We start from the raw sequence: 23,818 nt of genomic DNA, 5'->3' as shown, positions 1-23,818 counted from the left end.
GTTCTTTAAAATCTTTTCTGCGTTCGGTTCCTGCTGCTCATTTCAGTGCTGGGAAGAAGTAACAGGTTGTGAAATGGCAGTCAGGTTTCTGCAAAGCTATGGTTCGAATTCACAGCAGAATAAGTGGCTGAGTTTGAACAGTGTTTTTCATACGAGCTGGGTGAGAGCAGTGAAGTGGGTATAGAGAAAATCTGTCATTCCCTACTCCACTGCCTTTACTTTGTGTGTGTGGCCTTGCTCTAAACAGTGCAATCTCACTAGGCAGACACGGTCATCTGTGGACAAGCTCTGGCTCAAGTAACTCATTCAAGCCTTCACGATTTGTCTGAAAACAAACAGACAATCTTTTTACCAATCTAGCTTAATAACACAATGCACAGAATATGAAACTTTGTCCTACTTTGATAATATTCTAGAATTAAATGAGGTCCAAACATATTTCATCATATGGTTTGACCCTCAAACCCTCAAATTACATTACAATGCCGTGGAAGAAGAGAAGGGGAGAGATTTGTGAAAGTGAGACGGAGAAATGGAGAAAGACCGAAAAGGAGGGACAAAAAAGCAACCAATAAAAGTGTTATTGTAGCAAAATATTCATATTGTGACCCACAGTCATTAATCCCTGAACTGCATCTACAAGGTAATGGAAACAACACTTAGGTTCAGTTCGCACACACATATTGATTAATGAGCACACATACAGTACAAAGTCAAACAGGACAGACCCTGTGGTTATCACATGTGTGACGGAAAGCTAACTGATGGACACTAACTGTAAAATGGCATACAGAAGGTAAATTAATTGATGCTCCATCTTATTCCATCTTTTCACTAGAAGGTTTGAAGATTATATAGCATTAAACATATACACGGACGGACAGACATTCAGACACAGACAGACAGACAGACAGACAGACAGACAGACAGATAAGCTATGGACAAATTGGTTTCTAAGCTGAAGTGTTACTGCTTAATGCCTTTTCAACTTCCAACATAAAATCACATGAATTCCTCAAGATTATATACTTTTTTTTTTTTTTTTTACATAATTTTTGTTTATCACGGTTTATGCCAGAATATGAATTCCTAGAGCTTCTTCATCACAGTGAATTTGAAAGGTCCCTGTTGTAACACATGGTGCTTATAATTACTTCTGAAACTTTTACCAATGTCAAGTTTTTGCACATTTTTATTTGTAAAAAATAAAAACTTGCTAACTTGTGTTAGCGAAAAAAAAAAAAAAACAGCGAGCCAATCAGAGAATGCTTGCCCTATGGGACATCTCACCAGCAAACCATCCACACCAACAAGCGCAAACAGAGCACGACCGAGAAACATGGCAATAAGCAAAAGCAAGGCAAAGCCGCAAAAATTCTCGCTTTCACAGTAAACACCTTTTCTCTCCTCCTGTGGGAGAAGAGGAAAGGTCCAGAGCAATTAACAAGCAAACATGAGATTTAACAGAGAATGCAAACAAACACAAACATCTCTCAATGTGAATTAGTATTCCACACAAATTTATAAACAGTCCGAACTGTCCAAAACATTCCACTTAATTGGGATTTCCGAATCAGTGACGAAGCCTCTGGTTTGGTGTTCAACATTTTTTACAGGGCCAAGGTCCTTTACTGTTTGCATGTAGCGTCCAAAATATATTGTCTTTTCATAGAGGCAAGTCTGCTGTTTATTTCCACAAACTCAAAATATGATAAATGCCTCCAGGAATCCCAGCCAACCAAAAATGGTTTTATGTTGAGATACATTGAAAGGACTCACTGGAGACTCTCTTACAGCACATCGATCTACCATTGTCCCCAATATAAGATGCAGTGGCAGCTCCGAAACCTCAAGCTGAGGCTGTTACATCCTGTCCACTTTATTCTCAACCATCTCCAGCTAGTGAAGTGTCTAGATAAGAGTGATTCCCATCCACTTATGAAAATAATGTTGGATCTCCTTTTTGTACCATGTGAGAATTGAAGCGTCCACACTCTGGTCATTGAGAGTGAGGAAAAAACAGCAGTTCAAGTAAGTCTGAAATGTATTTCAAGTACAAAACAACATCACACAGTTCATCAGCACAGATGTAAACCACAACTCCAATAAAAGACAGAATTAATACATGCACAGTGATATTAAAAGATTTTTAAATTATACAATAATTTTATTATTAAATACTTATTTATTAGTGATGTTAGTCATATTTATATTATTTACAGCAAGGATGCATTAAATCGATAAAATGTGACTTCATAATGTTACAAAATATTTATATTTCAAACAATGCTGTTCTTTTGAACTAAATCCTGAAAAAAAAAATACCTCACTGTTTCCACAAAAATATTACTGTTTTCTACATTTATAATAATGATAAGATATTTCTTCAGCAGCAAATCAACATATTAGAATGGTTTCTCAAGGATCATGAGACACTGAACAGTGGGGAAATTCAGCTTTGCCATCACATGAATAAATTACATTTTAAAGCATAATAAAATAGAAAACAGTTATTTTAAATTGTAATATTTCACAATATTATATTGGTTGGCATAAGAGACTTCTTTTAAAAACATAAAAAATCTTACCCAACACCAAACTTTTAAACAGTAGAGTATATATTTTCTGCAACCACTGAACATGTAGTACTCTTAGCTTAACACATTTTACCATGTTTAATTCTCTGCAAAGATTTCCCCCAAAAATCTGTGCAAAACATATGCAGATTCCAACTGATTCCGCCGATTACATCTGGCGACGAACAAAAACAGTAAGTGATAGCTGAGATTCAGAGCAGGAGAGGCAAGAATTTCTTCTATTTTTCTGTGGAGAAGTTCGAGGCCTGTTAGCGGATGACAAGTCATGTGCAGAACAAGTGAGAGAAATGACACCGGTGTTTCAAACAAGCCCACGGGGAGAGCAATAGAAGGGGAAAAGAAAAGAAAGAGACAGCAGGCAGACACACAACCTCTTCCCTGACGCCTAATAGAGAATCGTCTCCCATTTCCGTCCACTAAGATGGAGCACACCGTCATTAGCTCCAGCTCAGGGGGGCACTGCAGGAGTTTTAGGCCAAGTAAACCACCTCTAATTGGGCTCTGTGTCTGTGGCAGGCCCAGATTTTTTTTCTTCTGGATAAATACTGAGCTTCCTGAAAAGGAGCCTTAAATCTCAAGACTATGGAGGAGAGTTCCCAGAGCTCAAGTGTTCAGTGCACTCTGATGCTGCGTTATTAACACACACTCACGCTAACACTCAGTTGAGATTTTGATGGTGGTGTGACGTCCCGGAGGAAAACAGTTTGAGTAAAAAAAGTTTCTTCCCTCTGCTGTTCCTCAGAACTGGGCCATTTTTTATGCACTGACGGGAGATAACGATGGAGATCATATTTCATAAGATAATTAGTCTTGCACAGTGAGCTTGCATTTTTTCAAACCTTCGAGCATCTGGAGTTTCCCCTCTGTGCTGCTGAAACCCAGCAAAACCAGGAACGGTCGTCACAGAGTCTGTTCATTTGGACCAATACACTTGTGCAAAATGTGCATAATAAGGTCCAATTGTGAGACTGACCGGCACAAAGAAATGACAAGCATATTATTAACATATTGCCTATTATATTGTGTTGTGTGCGATGGTGCCCATAGGCAGCATTCGAATGAAGTTTGTTATTAATAAATGTTAAAAGAATATGCCTTATAAAACCAGTCCCTCCAGAAAAACCCGATTATGTGATTGCATAATTCAATGCATAATCAGCCAAAGTCCGCATATTTATGCGGGGGCCGGATTTTTTCAATCTTTCGCAGCATAAATTGCAGATTTCCGTGCACAAAATATGGGGGCTTGCATGATTTCATAATCCCCGCATTTTCGTTGCAAAAAAGTCACATATATATTAGTAGAAAATTGAAAAATGTTACGTTTACTTCACACAAGAGCAGCCATTTTCCCCTGTTGCCATGGGAACGTTATGAAGTGACGTTATTACAGTTGTAACTATACTAGTAGTATGTAAATTTATGCACTTTGTGCATTGGAGGCACTTATTTTAACAGAAGATGTCTGTTTTGTATAGCTACCTCTGTAAAACAGGAAGATGAGAACTTAAATATTCCCAGCACTTTTTGTGATGTAGTATGCTTGCTTATCATAGGAAGTAATAAGAAATGACTCTTTACATTAAGGTAGTAGCCAAGTGAGAACAGGGTGTTGGGGGAATCACTTTTTTTTTCTCTTTTTCATCAAACCGCAGTTTTTGCAAGTTCCCGCAATTTTTGCAAGTTCCCGCAATTTCATTGCATAAAATTGCATAAATAACCTGCATATTCCATCGCATATTTTAATAAAACGTGCCACATAATCAAGGATTTTTGCCCGCAACAATCACAAAAAAACTCTGCATTTTTCTAGAAGGACTGTAAAACATTTTTACCAACAGTCTTTTACAGTATATCCATTCACTGATCATTTTTTAAATATTTTTATTATGAATAAAAAATGTAACCAATAATAATAATAATATTAATAATAATATATTATTGTTATTTTTTATTCATTGGTTAAAATTTTATTCATTGTTATGTATTTGCTTTATTTTACCCTTCAATATTATTTAATGTTCTTAAATATTCTTTAAACTTTTATTGATCATAACATCATAACTTGATTCGAATGATGTTTATAGGCAACACTGCGCACAATATTATAGGCTATAATATAGCTTAATATAAAAATTTCTTAATTACGCCCTCTTTTTGTCATTCTTAATTAAAAATAAATATTATTATAGGTGTCACATTGGCAGTCTGTTTTGATTTCTGTTCTTGTCTGTGTCTGATTATCTGTTTATTAGTTCAGTTTAGGCTTCCTCCGCCCCTGCCATTTGTGTATTTAAGCCCTGTGTCTAGTCTTTGTCAGTTCTTAACGTTGTGCTATGTTGGTTGTTCTGTTCCTGAGTCTGAGTCTGTAGTTGTGAAGTTTTGAGTTTATGTGAGAAATAGATATGAGAATATACCGAGATCCTATATATCGTTCCCTCAACATAGGATCTTGAGGCCACGACACATCACGTGGCCACGACATAAGGATGTTGTTACTTCGACAAAATGGTCTCGTGGCCATGACTTATTATCACGTCCCCAAGAGTTAATATGACATTCTCACAAATTAATATATTGTGGCTGCAACAAAACTAACCTAATTAACTAATTAGGTCAACTAACTAATTAACTTAACATGTCCCCTCCCGGTCACCATAGAATATATATCAACTTTGTTGCATTTCTGTTATGTCGCTATGAATATTTTCACATTTGAGTCCTTTTTAAATATTTGCGTGCAGAGGTGGATTTTTCAAGCTCTATCTGAGCATGTTAACAGGTATTACACAATATATCTTGAGGAAACTTGTCATGATGGAGATTGGGACTAAATTGGCCCACTTTTTAGTGTATAAAAGCACACTTTTAAGTGTAACAGTAGTAAACTTTGAGTGGAACAAGTTTTTCAGAACTAGTTTTCTTTAAGTGACCTTAATATCATACTTAAGAAATCACTTAAATGATTTCTCCCATTTTCAGGATATTTGCTTTTGCTGTGCTAATTGCAAGGGTGGGGACAGCAACAGTAGAAGCAGATATAAACTAGAGGAGATTTAGGAGAAAGGCAGGACAAGCGGTCAGTCTGTGAATACGGGGAGAGCGCGTGTAAGTGTTTTTTTCTTTCTCCTGTTGCCCAGTTTACTATTTGCCACTAGGTAGGGCTATTTTCAATTCTCTGCTTCACAAAAATCTGTATTTTAATTAGACACGTTCCTATTTTGAATTACAGCCGCATCTGATAAGTGTTGCAGTTTGTATTTTATTGCACTTAAGTGTAGCGCTGTCCAACAGCTAGTTTTGATTTCTCCCATTTTCGGGATATTTGCTTTTGCATTGCTAATTGCAAGGGCGGGGACAGCTGTCCTAATTCAAGTGTTTGAAAGCATTATATGTAGCGTGCGCGCTGACGGAAGCGTTCAGCTCTCATGTTCGACCGACTCGGGTAAAGACCAACTCGGGTAAAGACCTGCGACTCTACCTGCGCGACTCCACCGAGCAAGGACACCTGTAAGGCACTTAATTATCTTCTTTTCTTTCCCACTTTTATCTTATTTCCCTTACTCAACATGTGCTTTCAATACATTCCTGTTGTCTCTCGACAACGCTCTCTCATCACGCACAGAAGCCAGCACAATACTGCTAATCTGCGTCCCATTCTCTCATCCTCACACACACCTCTCTCTCTTTCTGTGGGTCTATGGAATTGTCAGTCAGCAGTCAGTAAAGCTAACTTCATTCCAGTCTTTGCATCTCAATCTACTCTTAATATCTTGGGCTTGACTGAGACCTGGATTCGTCCGGAAGACTCAGCAACCCCTGGTGCTCTCTCTAACAACTTCTCTTTCTCTCACACCCCTCGCCAGTCTGGGAGGGTTGGGGGTACAGGTCTTCTCATTTCTAACAATTGGAAATACTCAACTCTCTCTAGTCTATGCAATAACAACTCGTTTGAATATCATGCTATTACACTTACAACTCCCATTAAGATCCATATTGTAGTCATATATCATCCCCCTGGTCACCTGGGAAGCTTTGTAGAGGAGCTGGATGTGCTTCTGTCCTCTTTCCCTGAGGATGGCACCCCACTTGTAGTCTTTGGTGATTTCAACATTCATCTAGAGAAGCCGTATGCAACAGACTTCATCTCTCTCCTAGCCTCATTCGACCTCAAACGGCTCATCACCACAGGTACTCACAAATCAGGCAACCAACTGGACCTGGTTTAAACACGCAACTGCATCACAGACAACTTTTTGGTGAAACCTCTCCATGTTTCAGATCATTTCCTCATTACTTTCAATCTACAGCTCACTACCCGTGCAACACCAACCTCCCTACCAGTTACTTTCAGACGAGACCTGCGCTCAATTTCTCCCTACCATTACAAATCTCATCTCTGGATGTAAATACCGCAACGGATATCTTATGATAAATTTTAACTTCTTCTTTAGACAATATCTGCCCTCTCTCCTCCAGGCCAGCACGCGCTACTCCCTCTAACCCCTGGTTATCTGAGGTTCTTCGTGAACACCGGACCAAACTCAGGGCAGCAGAGAGGAAATGGCACAAATCAAAAGACACATCTGACCTGAGTATGTATTAATCTCTGCTCTCTTCCTTTACTGTTGATGTTCATGCTGCAAAATCTTCATATTTCCACAACAAGAGCAACAGCGCCTCTAACACACAAACACTTTTCAAGACATTCAACTCTCTCCTCTGTCCACCTCCACCACCACCCACCTCCTCTTTAACTGCTGATGATTTTGCTAACTTCTTCACCAACAAAACAACAACTATCAGCAGTCAGTTCTCAGGTACACACACACACACACACACACACACACACAGGAAAACCAGACCAATCTCTCCCACAGCCAAAAACCTTCTCTCCTCCTTCTCTTCACTACCCGAGGAAGAAGCATCTAAACGTCATCCTACCACCTGCCCTCTAGACCTCATTCCCTCATGCCTTCTACAAGCCATCTCTCCCACACTTATTCCAGCACTCACACACATCAACAACTCATCCCTCCATACTGCCATTTTTCCTACAGCATTCAAGCAGGCGGGTGACTCCACTGCTTAAAAAAAACAACATTAAACATATCACTTGTAGAGAATTACAGACCTGTCTCTCTCCTACCATTCATTGCGAAAACACTTGAACGAGTTGCTTTCATCTTTACTGTCTCTGAACAACCAGCTGGATGTCAACCAATCTGGCTTCAAGAAAGGGCATACAACCGAGACTGCATTACTGTCGGTCACATAAGCCCTGCGGATCACAAAAGCTGCTTCCAAATTATCAGTTCTTATTCTCCTGGATCTGTCTGCTGCCTTCGACACTGTGAATCATCAGATCCTTCTGTCCAGCCTCTCATCACTGGGCATCACAGGAACTTCCCTCCACTGGTTTGAGTCCTATCTCACAGGTAGGTCCCTCAGGGTCGCATGGAGAGGCGAGGTATCCAAAGCACATCAACTGACCACAGGGGTTCCTCGGGGTTCAGTTCTTGGACTCCTCCTCTTCTCCATTTACAACACATCACTGGGACCCATCATACAGGTACATGGTTCTTTTACCATTGCTATGCTGATGACACACAGCTCTTCCTCTCATTTCAACCAGATGATCCCACAGTAGCTGCATGTATCTCAAACTGTCAGGCGGACATCTCGGGCATAGATGAAGGAACATCACCTGCAGCTCAACCTGGCAAAGACTGAGCTTCTCGTCCTCCCTGCCAATCCGTCTTTGCAGCACGACTTCACTATCCAGCTAGATTCAGCATCAATCACCCAGTCAAGGTCAGTCAGAAATCTTGGAGTAGTATTTGATGACCAGCTGACCTTCACAGACCAAATTACAAAGACAGTTCGATCATGCAGGTTTGCACTGCACAACATCAGGAAGATCAGGCCTTTCCTAACTGAGCATTCAACACAACTTCTCGTCCAGGCCCTGGCCATTTCTAGGCTTGATTACTGCAATGCTCTTCTGGCTGGACTTCCATCATGTGCAACTAAACCTCTACAAATGATTCAGAATGCTGCAGCTCGTCTCGTCTTCAACGAGCCCAAGAGGGCCCACATCACTCCTCAGTTCATCTCTCTGCACTGGCTACCACTCGCGGCTCGCATCAAGTTCAAGGCACTGACACTTGCTTACAGATCTACCACAGGCTCGGCTCCCTTCTACTTTCACCCGCTCCTTCGAGTCTACATCCCTACCCGAAGCCTACGATTCGTCAATGAGCGACGTCTCGTGGTACCATCACAAAGAGCCACAAAATCACTCTCCAGAACATTCTCATTCACGGTTCCATGACGGTGGAATGCTCTCCCCACCCTCATCCGGAATGCAGAATCCCTGACAACATTCAAAAGACAACTGAAAACTCATCTCTTCCATGAACACTTAACCTCATAAATAAATAAATAAAATAGTAATAATAATAAAACAAAAAATAGAAAAATTGGTTACACTTTATTTTAGGGTGTCATTGTTACAGTGTAATTATACATTCAAGTACTGAGTAATATTAATTAACTACATGTACTTAATATAGGGTTAGGGTAGGATTAGGATTTGGTTGAGGGTTAGTTGCATGTAATTATGCATAATTTTCTGTTATTACTATGGTAAATATGTAACATAATGTATCAAGGACACTGTAAAATAAAGTGTTACCAAAATTTCCTTTTCCTTTAATCCTCGCTTGTCTGGCTTATGCTACTCTGAGTAATGCCTGAACTTTGTATTTTGAGCACTTCTTGTGTTGTTTTTGCCTCTTCACGATGACTCACTTGCTTTAGTCCTCATTTGTAAGTCGCTTTGGACAGAGGCGTCTGCTAAATGACTAAATGTAAATACTCACTATTTATGTATTATTTATGCACTAAGTCAGTCAGCAACTTTTTGTTAGCAGCTTGTTTCTTTTTATATTTTTAAATATGTTTATATAGTTTATATTTTGTTATATTGCATGTATTTTATTTTTTAAACATTTTAGATAATTTGCTAACTGTTTTTTTTAAAGGTTAGCTTTACAAGTCCAAACAGCCACAGGTCAGACCGCAGCATCAAATAGTGGGTCAAATCACCCCACCGACTTTCCACTACAAAAAGATGGCAGAGCTAGAGTAGCTCTAAACTGCCTCTGTAAATACCCAATGGTATTTATCTCATTAAACTGTCGTGAGAAGTGCTGGCTTTGCACTTTGTGGCAGACAGGGCTGTCTAACAGACAAAGCAATATGAGGTAGAGGCTGCTGGAGGTCACGTCCATATGCCCTGAAAGAAGTCATTCTAATCTGCCAGCCAAGGATAGAGCTTTGAAGTGTCAGGGGATTGTGGGTAGTCCATCCAACGTCTGGAGGCAGCTTGATACGTTTGAAGGATCTGAGAGTGCATTTGCCTGTGTGTGCATGGAGAATATTGAAGAAGCAAACCTGCAGCCGCTCAAAACTGTGATGCAGCTGCGTGTCGGTGGTAAAAACTCCTTCCGAACTTTTGCCTGCTCCACCTGCGGTCCCCTCGGCTACAAAATCCCGACCACTAAGACGCTCTATTTCATGTGACAGCTGCACATTCCTCACTTTCTGTGACTCTCAACCAATCTGTCACCATATGGCCTCGTTTCTCTCTCCTGCTAGCACTCTAGCATTCAAAGCAGAACTTCTCGTATCCCGTGCTCGCCGTTGCAGCCCTGTTTTGCATGCGTGCCATCGCATGACCTATTTTTCAGGCGGTGCTTGCTTCATCTGAAAGTGAGTGTCAGTTTTTTTTATGGGAGAGAGCGACGGAGAGACAGCGAGAGGAAGGTATCTGTGGAGATAGACGGTGACTGGTGCTGATGGACGTGGAGTGTGTGCGAATGTGTGTTTATACGTGTTCATGGATTCTGTGGAGTGAACGCATATGCTGACACGGTATTGGACACACAGCGTGGTGCTGGGTGGGGTACTAAAGAAACTGGTTTGTGGTGTGTATCGGAGCACCTGGTGAATAAAACATCTGAACGAAAGGGGGATGGGAACCGAAAAAGAGAGAGAGAGAGAGAGAGAGGGAGAAAGAGAACAAGAAATAGACACGAAAAGCGTGTGTGTCTCATAAATAGTGCATTCAGCAATAGAGGAGAGTATTGTTGAGTCAAGGGGAGCAACCCTCCAGTCCTGCAAGAAAAGATACCCTATACTACACAGTAAATAAACACAAGTACAACCCACAGAGACAGTGCGATAGGCTGTGACTAAGTGTTCGTTGAGGGTCTCTAGAAGGGTGGGTGATATGAGTCTGCGTCGTTTGTGTCTGTGCCCTGTAGACAAGGGACTAATTACATGCAGTGACTGCCAAAATATAATTCTAAAAATCTATTTCCAAAATCTAAAAAAATCGAATAAATTATATATACAGTATATATATATATATATATATATATATATATATATATATATATATATATATATATATATATAAATATTAGGGCTGTCAAGCGATTAATCGCGATTAATTGATTAATTGCATCCAAAATAAAAGTTTGTTTTTACATAATATATGTGTGTGTATGGTGTTTAATTATTTTCTATATATAAATACACACACATGCATGTATATATTTAAGAAATATTTGCATGTATATACTGTGTATATATATTTATATTATATATAATTTATATTATAAATATTTTATATACAAATAACAAATTTTTCTTAAATATATACATGCATGTGTGTGTATTTATATATATAAAATAATTATACACCGTACACACACATATATTATGTAAAAACAAACTTTTATTTTGGATGCGATTAATCGCAATTAATCGTTTGACAGCCCTAATATATATATATATATATATATATATATATATATATATATATATATATATATATATATATATATATATATATATATATATATATGTGTGTGTGTGTGTGTGTGGGGGGGGGGAAGAGTTTGGTTCCAAAACGCAATAAATCCATTTTAATTAATTTGAGTAAAAATGTGTTTTCTTTACCAAGAAAGTGGCAAGATGAAAACCACTATTTTCTTTTTCAAACTTTCACATAGCACTTTTAGGTTATAATAACATAACAAATTCAAATCCAGATTTTGATTTTCAAAGATTTATTATAAAAAACTGATCATTTCTTTCCCCCAAAATGCAATTAATCCATTGAATCAATATAAAAGTTATTATTCATATTCAAACTGTTGAAAATACACAACAAAGTTAGTTTATTAGTATAATAATATTAGTATAATATTTTTAGTAAGTTTCACAGACAAAAACACTTACTTTGTCATATTAAGAACACTGTAAAGAAGATTCACATATTATAGTATCAATTTTATATCAGACAGAAGTTTGATGCTGTAGTGTGAGAACAAGCAACAGCCGGCATTTTTCCTCCTCCCGAGTGCCTCATCTTCTTAATCTCCTCACGTAAATGATTGGATTTCGATGCCTTACGTTTCTTACCCACCGCAGAAACCACCACAGGTTCATCAATGCCGTCAAAATTATTTATTTATTTTTCAATTTTGTTTGTTTGTTGATCGAAAAGTACAATGTAGATAAGAAAAACTAGGAAGCCGGGTGTATTTAAAGCGTTGTGATTGGTTTAGCGGATGTATGGCATTCTGCAGAGAAGGGAGACTGGAATTTGTCGCGGTTTGGAAAGAAAGGGAGAAAACATGACAGAAAAGCACGGCGGATATCGCATTTTACGTCAAATTTAAAATAGACTTTTCAGTACCGACCAGATACAATACTATTTTTTATAGTATTATTACTATTATTCTATAATTATTATTATAGTATCATTAATCACAAAACAAATATATATATATGATCTTATTTCATATAATTTAATTTATGAAATCAAATGAAATTATAACATAATATATTTAAATATATGTTTAAATAAATTATAACATATTAAATGAAAACAATTTAACAGTTAATAATTATTAATTTTTATTTATTATTTTTATATAATCTTAATAATATAATTTTTATTATATCATTTTCTATTCAGATAAAAAAACAAAACAAATATGACAATACCATTCCCTTTATTAGAACATAACACACGGGTAAAAGATCAATAATGACTATAATGACAACTAGAAAGCATGTTTATCCACATCACACATCAAGATATGCAGCCAATAAAAATGGATAATAGCTCTATAATTTTCCGAAAAAGGAATCTGAGAAACCCTAGCAGGAATCTTTTGGTGTAATTGTGAAACTAACCGTGTCTCCAGCGGGACACTGCTGTTGAGAGCCCAACTGTCCTGGAGCTGGACGGATTCAGGGGTGGAGGGTCCATCTGCCAGGGCCGCGGTAGGTGCGTGGCTCTGCAGGTTCCGCCGGCTGGCATGGTTATTGCGATTGAGGGAATTAGCCGATGACTGGTGGTGGTTGTGCGGGGGAGGCAGAGGAGGTCGAAGGGAGGTCTGACTGTGATGACCGGATGCACCTGAAAGAGAGAGAGAAGAGAGATCAATCACAGAACATCTCTTCCTTTATGTTGCCTCATAGGATGCTGTCTGTAAAATGTTTTCAGACCACATATTCGGAACATCAAGTTGTTCAGGTTACTTTGATTCAGTGCAGCTGTAATCTGTTTACTGTTCTGTAGCCATGCGTGAAATGATTGTAACCCAAAGGAGGAGAGGTGAAATGCTAGACATTTTGCAACTGAGAGAAGGATCAATTATGGATAATAAGATAAGGAGAGACAAAAAGAAGACTTTGATAAAATCTATTGCTAGGAGGAAAAATAAAACAAGTCCGGATTTTTATTAAACTGAATTCTCTGATTGAATTAGAATTTATTAGATTGAATTTACCTTCTAGCTCCTGACATGCTTGCTACAAAAAAAAATAAAAAAAATTTTTTTGCTGTGAAATCTTCACTGATTTTTAGAAAGTAAAAGTAAGAATTTTTATATTGTTATTATATGAGATGAACATTTACTCTGACAATAAATGAAATATGATACATCAGGCTTTTGAGGAATGTTTATTTGTACATCTTTGTACATTGACGATTGACTATAGAGCTTTGATCATAAAAACTACGCATTTGATCATTAAACTAAGCATTTTAATATCGTCTTACTAAGACATATTATTAAGAGATGTAGCATGACAACTGATATTTATATGCACTTTATTTAAGTAGTCTGCTATTCTTTTATAAAGATCTCATTTATTTACATTACAAGCTAGCAGAATGTCATACTTTTTGCTAATTTAAATGTCAGCAACTGCACCAAATTGCTTCTTTTTGTTCATTATGGCCCTCTTATTATTGTTCCTTTTTTTTTAAATAGATTTTTTTTCTGACTAAATTTTTTTTTTTTTTCATGTTCGTATGACTATTATTTCATATAACAATCTTTATAATACAAAATAACACAATGTAATGTATAATATAACATAAAAATACAATATAACCTAAATTATGAAACAAAACCGTCATAATTTAGAGACTTTACAATAATAATAAAAAAAGCCTGCAGTGTTTTATGATTTAGGCATGGATAGGTGTTCATTTAATTAACTTATGAAAGAAAAATGTGTGATTATTTCAGCCTGTTAACAACTGAGATGCATTGGAAGGTAAGATTTTTCACAGCACATAAATGAAAATATTTGCCCCACTTGACAGTCTTTGAACAAATAGTGCAGTCAAGCGTGCCTAGAGGTTTAACAGATGAGTCTCCATTCCTGAGTGTCAAATGTAAAAAATCAATTATCCACATGAACTACCACAAAAGGTCTGGGTTTATTTCTGTCATATATTCCACCTTTATTTGTTTTCTTCGACGTAACGGTTGCAAATAACACAGCGAATATGATAATGCGCATTTCACACCCTCCGCCGCACCTCCCGACATCAGCGCATGAGGTAAACGGAAGCAAATTCTTCCAGGAGCCTGTGAAAAGAGGTGAAAGCAGGGGATTCAAAAGTGCCTTTGTGTCCCTTAAGAAGAGGTTCCGAGATGAAAGAGGATTTTAGACCAACGGGAGATCGGCTACGGTCTGAGGGCCAGGGCTGTGTAATCTCTCTACATGCAGTGTGTCAGAGCGCTCTAAAAACGGAGCGCGACAAAACCCGGCCGGGCACAAAGCCCTGCTCTCTCAGCTTACAGCACCAGAGGAACTCTGGAGGAACTCTCCGGCTCCAACAATGGTGCTCAAAACACTGGATTATCGCCTGATGACATGGCCATGAAAACCAGCCAGGCCACTCTCCACACACTGGAACAAAAGCATGGAGGAACTTGTGCTTTTATGGGCTCAAAGCGCTGCCACAACTGAGGCCTCATTCTTTGTTTTTTTCAAGGGGACCTGGCGTAGTCGGAGGAAATTGATGCGACAGGCGCAGAAGAAGCGCCCTGTGAATGGGAGCCTGTGACAGTGGCCTTCAATGGCCAAATGAAGGAGGGCGCTGGTGGGATTTTCTTCTCGTTCGCATGTGAGAACGGCTCGCCAGGGGTCTCAGTGTGAAGCGCTGCAATCACGGAGGGACAAAGGGCCGCTCCTGCGCCTCCATTATCCAGAATGTGGAGCTCACGGTGCACAGCCAGGGAACGGCGCTGAAGTCAGTACAGTAATGCAGAGATTACAGGCGACTACTGATATTAGCACAGAGTTACGGGAAAGAGCTTAAATACAAAATCTCTCAATGTAATGTGCACGTCGTACCCAAGCAGGAGGCAGAAGACAGGGGGCCGTTTAAGACGCCTGTGGAAACAGATATTGATTGCCAGTGTGTGTAGCTATGAATTTGCTGTCTGGAACTTTCCTCCAACGGATGATATGGCAACTTAATTGAACATAAACAAGTAGACTAGAGGTCGACCAATAGTGGATTCTGCCTTATACATAAAACTAAAGAGCGAAACTATATAAATGACAGATTGATAATATGTCGGAGTCCCGGCTTACGGACCTTGTCTGATTCCGTCCCCCTCACTCTCCCACCTCACTTCCTGTCGCAATAAAGGAAAAAAAAACAATAATAATTATATGTTTTTAAAATGAATGATAAGAATGAAAACTTAAGTCTTGTTTTTTCATGTTATTTTATAATAGTATTGTGCATGGCCGTCGCTAGTGGGGTGAAAGGTGGTGACAATTATAGGGGCCGCCGCTACCCAGGGGGGCAAAATCCAGCAGTTATACTATATAGGCCCCTGTTGTATGAATAATTCTAATATTTATATTAGTTGTATGCCTGAGATTTAAATGAAAACCACAAAAACATGCAATTTGGTTAAATATTTTTTCCAAATATCTACTTCTCTTACCTCCCTAAAAATGGTTTAGTCCGATCTAAAGTATTTATTAATTATTCAGTCAGTGACAAACATCAGATGGACCCAATAAAATTGTAAGTCCCACCCCAGCTCATGAACAGAACCAATCAGAGTTGAGGCGGCAGCTGCCTGAGGGTAACGATGAACTTGGTGGAAGAGCAGGAGATTGACTGACAAAATGTCGGGGAAAAAGAAACCATAAATCAGGGTACCAGAAACGCTATGAAAAGAAAGAGAGGGAGGTCAGGAGAGTTGTTGTATCCTAGTCGATCAAGACGTTCTTAAAGACAGGTTGCATTGTTATTTCACTGGGAATAAGAAAACTACCATCTACAGCCAGCCGGGTACTGTCACTTTTCATTATCGGTGCGCACCACAATCGACCGAATGATTACGTGGTCAAAATTCCTGTCTTTTTACAATATTGTAAAAAAAAAAAAATTACACGAGTCACGACACATTGCATTATGCACCTGACCTGCCAGCTGATGATGTATTTATTACATCAAGAAAACACAAATACAACACACTGCACTTGAATGAATACATTTATTAGATTTATTTAATAATATTACCAGTTCCTTATTATCTTTATTAAAAAATAAGACAATAAATGATTTTATTTTTTACATTTGACTGCATTCTTGTCAATTTATAAATGTTTACTTTTTGATTTATGAATTATAACAGACTGATGGGAAAAAAACATTATTTTGCTGTTACTTTTTTTAAATTGGTTTTATTATTATTTAACAATTTCTTGCTTTTTGTTAGTTTTTATTAGTTGTAATTTTTATATAAACATTTAACTTTTAAAATAAAGGTTTTACAACAGCATCACCATCTTCTGTTATATGCTCATCTATTTACAGTATATGATATTGGTGGAGGGTGGTGGGGGCCCACATCAATATTTTTTCAGGGGGCCACGAATCCTCTAGCTACGGCCCTGGTATTGTGTATATTACACATGTTTCAGATTTATATAATTTACCATGCTCTTATGTTTCTTTATATGTAAATGTATTTTTTTAAATAAAATTAGATAAATTAAAATAAAATACAAACTTTTGCCAATAACGATAGCTCCTATCAGCGCCAATTATTTGGTAAAACCATTATTCTAAACCTAAAGCACTAGGACTAAAAACAGTCAAGGTGGTTCTTCTTTTCTCGCAATAAAGAAAATAACTAAATGTCACCCTGGATTGAGTTCTGTTAAAAGTAAAATGGCTTTATTTGGGGCTGAGAAAGAATCCTTTTCATGACACAAGGTCACAGATTCTTCTTTGCTGCAGCTCGTTCCTTGTCAAAACTTCCGCTTCAACACGAGCTTCATAAAACCTTGATTTATTGGGACACAAAACAGCTGTGAAGCTATTCTGTCCTCCACTACTGACATCCATTTATTTCCTACCAGCCTCCATCACCCTCTCTTTTCACAAGGCTGTTTCTCTTTCTCCCTCCGCTTTCCGTTCTTAACCATTTAGCAGTGTTTATGAATAATTGAGTTTTGATTCAGCGAGCGAACGGCGGAGGCAGACAAAATAGTCGACAAGCAACACAGGGAAAGCGACTCTATGTGGGCTCAGAAAAGGCCTATTCGCCTGATTTGAAACTTCCTGCTCTTCCTGCCAGCCTGTCCTTTTCTAAAAAAAAAGAAAACAAAAAGACACATTTACATTCAAGGCATACAAATGAGAAACTGCTATGAAGATATAGTGCAGAATATAATTTATTTCCAGCTTCCTCTGTCTAGTTACATGAGCGTCGTGCGGAAATCAGGCTGAATAATATAGAAAGTGTCTCTTGCCACGCCCCCAGGCACACACACACACACAACACACACACACACACACACACACACACACACACACACACACACACACACACACACAGAGAGAGAGAGAGAGAGAGAGAGAGAGAGAGAGAGAGAGAGAGAGAGAGAGAGAGAGAGAGAGAGAGAGAGAGAGAGAGAGAGATGATATCTACTTAGTTTCAGTTACTTTTACTGAACCAGGAACAAGAGAAGTATCTGTATAATATACTAATTAAAATGTAACAATTAGATTTGGACCATTTTCAAAAATATTTTAGGTCTGCTGTTGGACAGTCTCAGCACAAACTCATGCCTTTGGTTGAAACTGCTTTGTCAGGATTATTATTATTTTTAATATTTATAATTTGTTGTAATTTCTATTTATTTAGTATAATTACTTTATTTATAGTTGCCTTTGCACATTAATTTGGTAAATGAACCATTTTAGCATTGAAAGAAATACACCAGCTTTAACTTGAGCTACATCATTAGTAAAAAGAGTGTAAAAAGAAACAGTAAGAGAAAGACAGATGCGATAGAAAGTAAACGGGCCAGAAGAAATGAGATGGTGCTGGTGAGACAGGCGGAGGAATGGAGGAAGAGACATGGGACAACAGCTCTGCATGGCAGCTTCTTGTTTCCAGCGCATGGCAATGGTAAAATTACTGCAGCCAAGCTTTGCTAGGCTATAGGCCATGCCATGACAGGGATTAAAATAAATTGCCCAACATGAGCGGTGGGAACGGTGGAAAAACAATAGGAGTAAAAGCATAAATGTCAATTTGGAATGATAAAAGACACAATCTAAATGTGGCAGGAGGAGCCTGGAGACAGAGCGGGGGTAATTGAGCTCTGTGCTATAGAGTTGAGTGTTTACAAAAAAGAGAGGGAAAGAGGAAGAAAAGGAGAGAGCTATGAGGTGTCATGATTGGTGGCCAACCACCTTCTGTCTTTCATCCATCCTCAGACTAATTCTCCACGCACCAACCGCCGTTTTTTTCTTTCCCTCGCTCGACAGATCTGGCTAGACGGTATATGACAACCAACAATATTTCAGAGGTCTACTGAGTGGGAGTATGGGAACCTTGTCAACAACATGTTCACACTTTCATTTGAAGGTATGAACTCAGAACATGTGGACACAGAACTAATATATGAAACAGTAATTGCAAAACATATAAAAATAAGTGTGACTGCAGTTCATTTGGAACTGAGCACTACACAGTTACAGCACACACTGCCTTTGGAGCTGAGCCAAAAACATTGCCCTACTGCAGTGGTTCTCAAAGTGGGGGGCGCGCCCTCCGGGGGGTGTTGGGCAAACAGGTACTGCAAGGGCGGGGGCCCGGCAGATCAGCAAAAAAAAAAAAATGGAAAGAAAACAGCCATTGCAACGGCATTCAAGTGCGTGAATAGAGCTTGGCGCTCTGCCTTTATAAAGCGCACTGAACGCCAATTCCACTGAATCGCTCTTCTTCAGACCATTGGATTGTCACCGTCTGAACAAGCCCAACAGAAGTTCCTCTCCATAGAAAAGCACCTCTTCAGCAGACCCCATCACAAGCTGTAGATTTTTTAAAGGTTTAATGGGGGGCGGTGACCAAAAAATTTGAGAGCCTCTGCCCTACTGACATGTTATGATGCAACTAATGTATTTTCCTGGAAACTCAAACAAAAATGGTTTATACTCTGCCATTCAAAAGTTTGGCATCAATAAGATTTTCTTTTATTCAGAAAAGATGCATTAAACTAATCAAAAGTGTTACAAAAGATTTCTTTTTTCATATTTCAAATAAATGCGGTCTCTTTAATCTTTCTATTCGTCAAAGAATCCTTTATCAAAAAATGAATCATGGTGTCCACAAAAATATAAAGCAGCACAACTGTTTTCAACATTGCTAATAATAAGAAATGTTTCTTGAGCATCAAATCAGCATATAAGAATTAGTTCTGAAGGATCATGTGATGCTGAAAACTGGGGTAATGATGCTGAAAAACCAGCTTTGACCTCAGGAATAAATTACATTTTAATATATTAAAATAGAAAACAGTTATTTAAATGTTAATTGTAATAATATTTTACAGTATTACAGTTATTGCTGTATTTTTTGATCAAATAAATGCAGCGTTGGTGAGCATACAGTTAGATGTCAAAAATCTCAAAAAACATTAAACAATCTTATGACTCCAAATGATTCTGTTCATATTTTACAAATGACAGGAACTTCATCTCATTTAATTACTTTTCTTTTTATATTTGGAAGTTGATGGACACAAAAACCAAAATCATACAATTATTTTGAATTATCAGTCAGGCTGATGCCTGTATAAAATATCTGAATAAAAACATGTAAAAATGTATATGTGCAATATAAAATCTTATCATTATTCAACACGTAAAAAAATCAACACAATAAAAGTAAAATTATAAAACTGCTAAATTGTGAGCATCATGATCGTGACCGTACATTAGTTTGACAAGCATAAACAACGAAACTTACTTTGTGCCTGTCAATATACCCTTCAATAACAAGTTCTCAAGCTCTCACATGTAAAGTGTAACGTCTTTCCCACTAATACATCTACAGTGGCAGTGTTCCCACACTTTCTGACCAATTAATTATTCATTTTAAATACAATACACTGTCTTGACATATCACGCGGTTTTATTCTCAATAAAAGTCAAATCTGCATGCAGAGAGATACAGTGAGATCAGCTGATGTCTCCCTCCTGTGTTATTAAAGAACTGAGAATCCAGAATGGACAGAAATAGCTCAGTGCTGGACACCAGCTGGCCTTTTCCGTCTTAGCTCTAGGATTTCAAGCTGAAATGTGTCCTTTTTAGAAACTGAAATACTTTCTCCTATTCCAGTTTAATTAACAGCTGTAATATACATTTTGTAGTTAAAGGAATAGTTTACCTAAAAATATAATTTTGTCATCCTTTACTCGCCCTCATCTCGTTCTAAGCCTGAATTAATTTCTTTCTTCTTTTTTTTTTTAAATATTGCATATATATATATATATATATATATACTTTTTTTGTGTCAATGGTCACCAAAATTGTTTAGTTAGCAACATTGTTCAAAATATCTTCATTTTTGGGTGAACTGTCCATTTAATTTCCCCCAAAAGTGTCAACACTATTGTCAATATCATATTCATTATCGCTATCCAATTAAGCCTAACACTGTAGCTTAGCCAATGGTGTGGTTTGGGGTGGAGACATCTTTCAGCCTGACCAATGACTGATGGAGGAACTGTTCAGAGAATCTGTTTAAAAACAGTCATTCTTTTTTTATTCATTTAAAAATATATATATTTTTTATAATATAAGTGAGTGAAAGAGAGAAAGAAAGTTAATCGCTATTCAGAACACATTGTTTGGTCAGTCTCAGACACTTGCCTCCACTAATTGGGAGTAATAACATCCTACTCTGATTACAAATGTCACCCAAACACATCCTCAACACGTTCACGAATGCATCACAATTACATTCATTATACCACTAATGTTTAGGTCGCCTAATATACAATTTATTCAGATGCTTGACTGACACAAATTAAACCATTTTATTTGTCTCACAGCCGAGAAAGGAGAACTCAAACATTCAAGTCATAACACAAACCTCCACCAATTTCCTTATTATAATTTTTTTTCCCACAGTCAAGACACTCCAGAAATAGCAAAAAATAAAAGCACAACACAGAAACCACATATGAATAATTTATCTGCGGCATTAGCACGCTAAGAGCAAAGCTCTTTCCAGGAGCATTGAGCGTCGAGCCGCACGGAGGGCTGAAAACTGGGTGAACAGGATGACTCGACAGGGAGAGGATGACAGAGAAAGGAAGGACAGAGGAAAGAAACTGGAGGAGGAGGGAGCGGCTGAGGGAGAGAGGGAAGGGAAAAAGAGCAAGTGAACTGACAAGACAGGTCTCCCAGACGCAGGTTAAGCTCTGGTTCCCGAGCACACCTCGCCCGTGTGGATGACACCTCTGAGACTGAGAGGCTTGAGCACGACCCGTCTCACTGCAGCATAATCACACACACACACACACACACACACACACACGCACGCACACCGAGGACAAGAACATCAGTGCATACCAATGACTCTTGCTTCAGGGGTGGGAGTGAGCATTGCTGCCACCTCAGACCTGTGCGTTGAACAGCTTGTCATGGCCGTGCTGATACAACATATCAGTATTGACCAATATCAGGTTTTTTATATACAGTATATCAGTGTTAGGCCTAGACAGAAACTTTTATGACTTATTTATTTATTCATTTCACTCCTTTTCAGTGCTAGGTATAAAAATGAAAAAAATATTAATCTGTACCATTGAACATTATGCATTGTAGAAATTTTGGCAGATACAATAGCATTACAGCCAATTCATTATAATATAATTTTTAATATTAACAACTAGTATGACGGATATTGCGCATCAAAACCACATTTACATGCATATATGAAAGTTAAATAAAATATATGCATTATTTTTTTAAATCTTTTATTTTATTATGCATACAGTATATTTGATATATTTGCTTGAATTGTGCAGGATTAAAAAAAACTATTTTTTAACAACCAGGAATATATTTGATTTAACTTAAATATGCAAAAAAAAAGTTGTTTTGATGTGCAACCATCATACTAGTTAATAATATGAATAATTATATAACAATTAAAAAGTTAATTTATTTGCCAAAATTTCTATAGTTGCATAACCTAAAAGAGAAAATAATAAAGTAATTTATAAACCTTTTTTTTTACACAAATCAACCATCATACTAGTTATCATCTAAAACATGAAAAAAAATATCAGCTATCATATCTGCCAAATGAACATAAACAAAAAAAAGTCAGCACAGAGATAATGCCGTTTCCTGTACTCATGACTAATTGTGATAATTCACACATTCTTAGAGATGACCATGATTTAAGTTTTCAGAGGAGGAATAAAACAGTTCTGCATGATCGCCTGTATATTAAATATCTGCAAGTGTTTCACATGCACACAGGAGTAATGTGACTGTCTGGTGTCATGTAATGAACCTTCATTATGAAAGGATTACTGAATATAAAAAGCAAACATCTGTGGTAAATAATCCCACCTTTCTTAAACAAAGATAGGCCTGTAATTTCACTTCTCTAAAACGATGACCCATTTCAGAAGCCGCTGCAGATAAGATATGATCCGTATTATTTCTGCTATGCTGACTGATAAAAAAAAAAAGACTGATATAAATATCAAAGGTTTTTCTCATTCTGCATGTTTTCAAAGGGTGTTGAAAGACTCATAGTTAATTAACACTCTTAACTTAAAAAGGTGTCAAAGCTTGATGTTAATATATTTCAACTGGAATCACCACAGCCTTCATAATTCAATTAAACAGATACTTGTTTGTTTGCTAGGTTGTGTAGAACACAATATATCTTTCCCATGATCCTGCATCAGGTTTCATTATGTATGAACAAGAGAAAGCAGTGAAAAAAATATTTTTCAATCTGATTCAATAAATTATACAATTTAATAAAAGATTTTCTGTGTAGAAATAAATAAACAATGCCTAATGTTGTCATACTCATGTGGTGAATAATTACAATCTCATGCTATTTGATTAATTGCCCAGATGTAACAATTATTTGAATATAATTATAAAGCATTATTCTAAAAATCCAGTTGCTCTGATCATGCCAGTGAAGCATCTACTTAATGTATTACAACAGATTAGAGTACAATAGGTTAAGCACACACAGGAAAAAAAGGTTTTGAATGTAAAATGTGTATATACCGTTACTACTGAGCAAAAAGAATCCCTAATTAAAACCCAATAGGTATAAAAAAAAAAAAAAAAAAAAAAAAAAATATATATATATATATATATATATATATATATATATATATATATATATATATATATATATATAAAAACACACACACAAATTAATTACATGCATGTATGTGGTATGATAATATTAAACAAAACAAAACAAAACAAAACACAAAAAAAGGGGTGGGGGGCTAAAAAAAACATAGC

General features: G+C 37.4%; 1 protein-coding gene across 1 annotated transcript in view; it reads right to left on the bottom strand.

Annotated features, from left to right (window-relative positions):
- tenm2b (teneurin transmembrane protein 2b) overlaps positions 1–23,818 on the bottom strand; it is a gene marked incomplete at both ends in the record, with an annotated part of 221,512 nt that overhangs the window by 64,173 nt on the left and 133,521 nt on the right. The window contains one exon of the mRNA XM_081391712.1: positions 12,873–13,098. Within this exon, the coding sequence (XP_081247838.1) occupies positions 12,873–13,098 (226 nt within the window). The remainder of the gene's footprint in view (positions 1–12,872; positions 13,099–23,818) is intronic.

This window comes from Scardinius erythrophthalmus (assembly GCF_964197995.2).
Source record: "Scardinius erythrophthalmus genome assembly, chromosome: 17".
Taxonomy (NCBI): domain Eukaryota; kingdom Metazoa; phylum Chordata; class Actinopteri; order Cypriniformes; family Leuciscidae; genus Scardinius; species Scardinius erythrophthalmus.
Note: the sequence above shows the minus strand (reverse complement) of the source record. Positions and strands in the feature narration are given on the sequence as shown.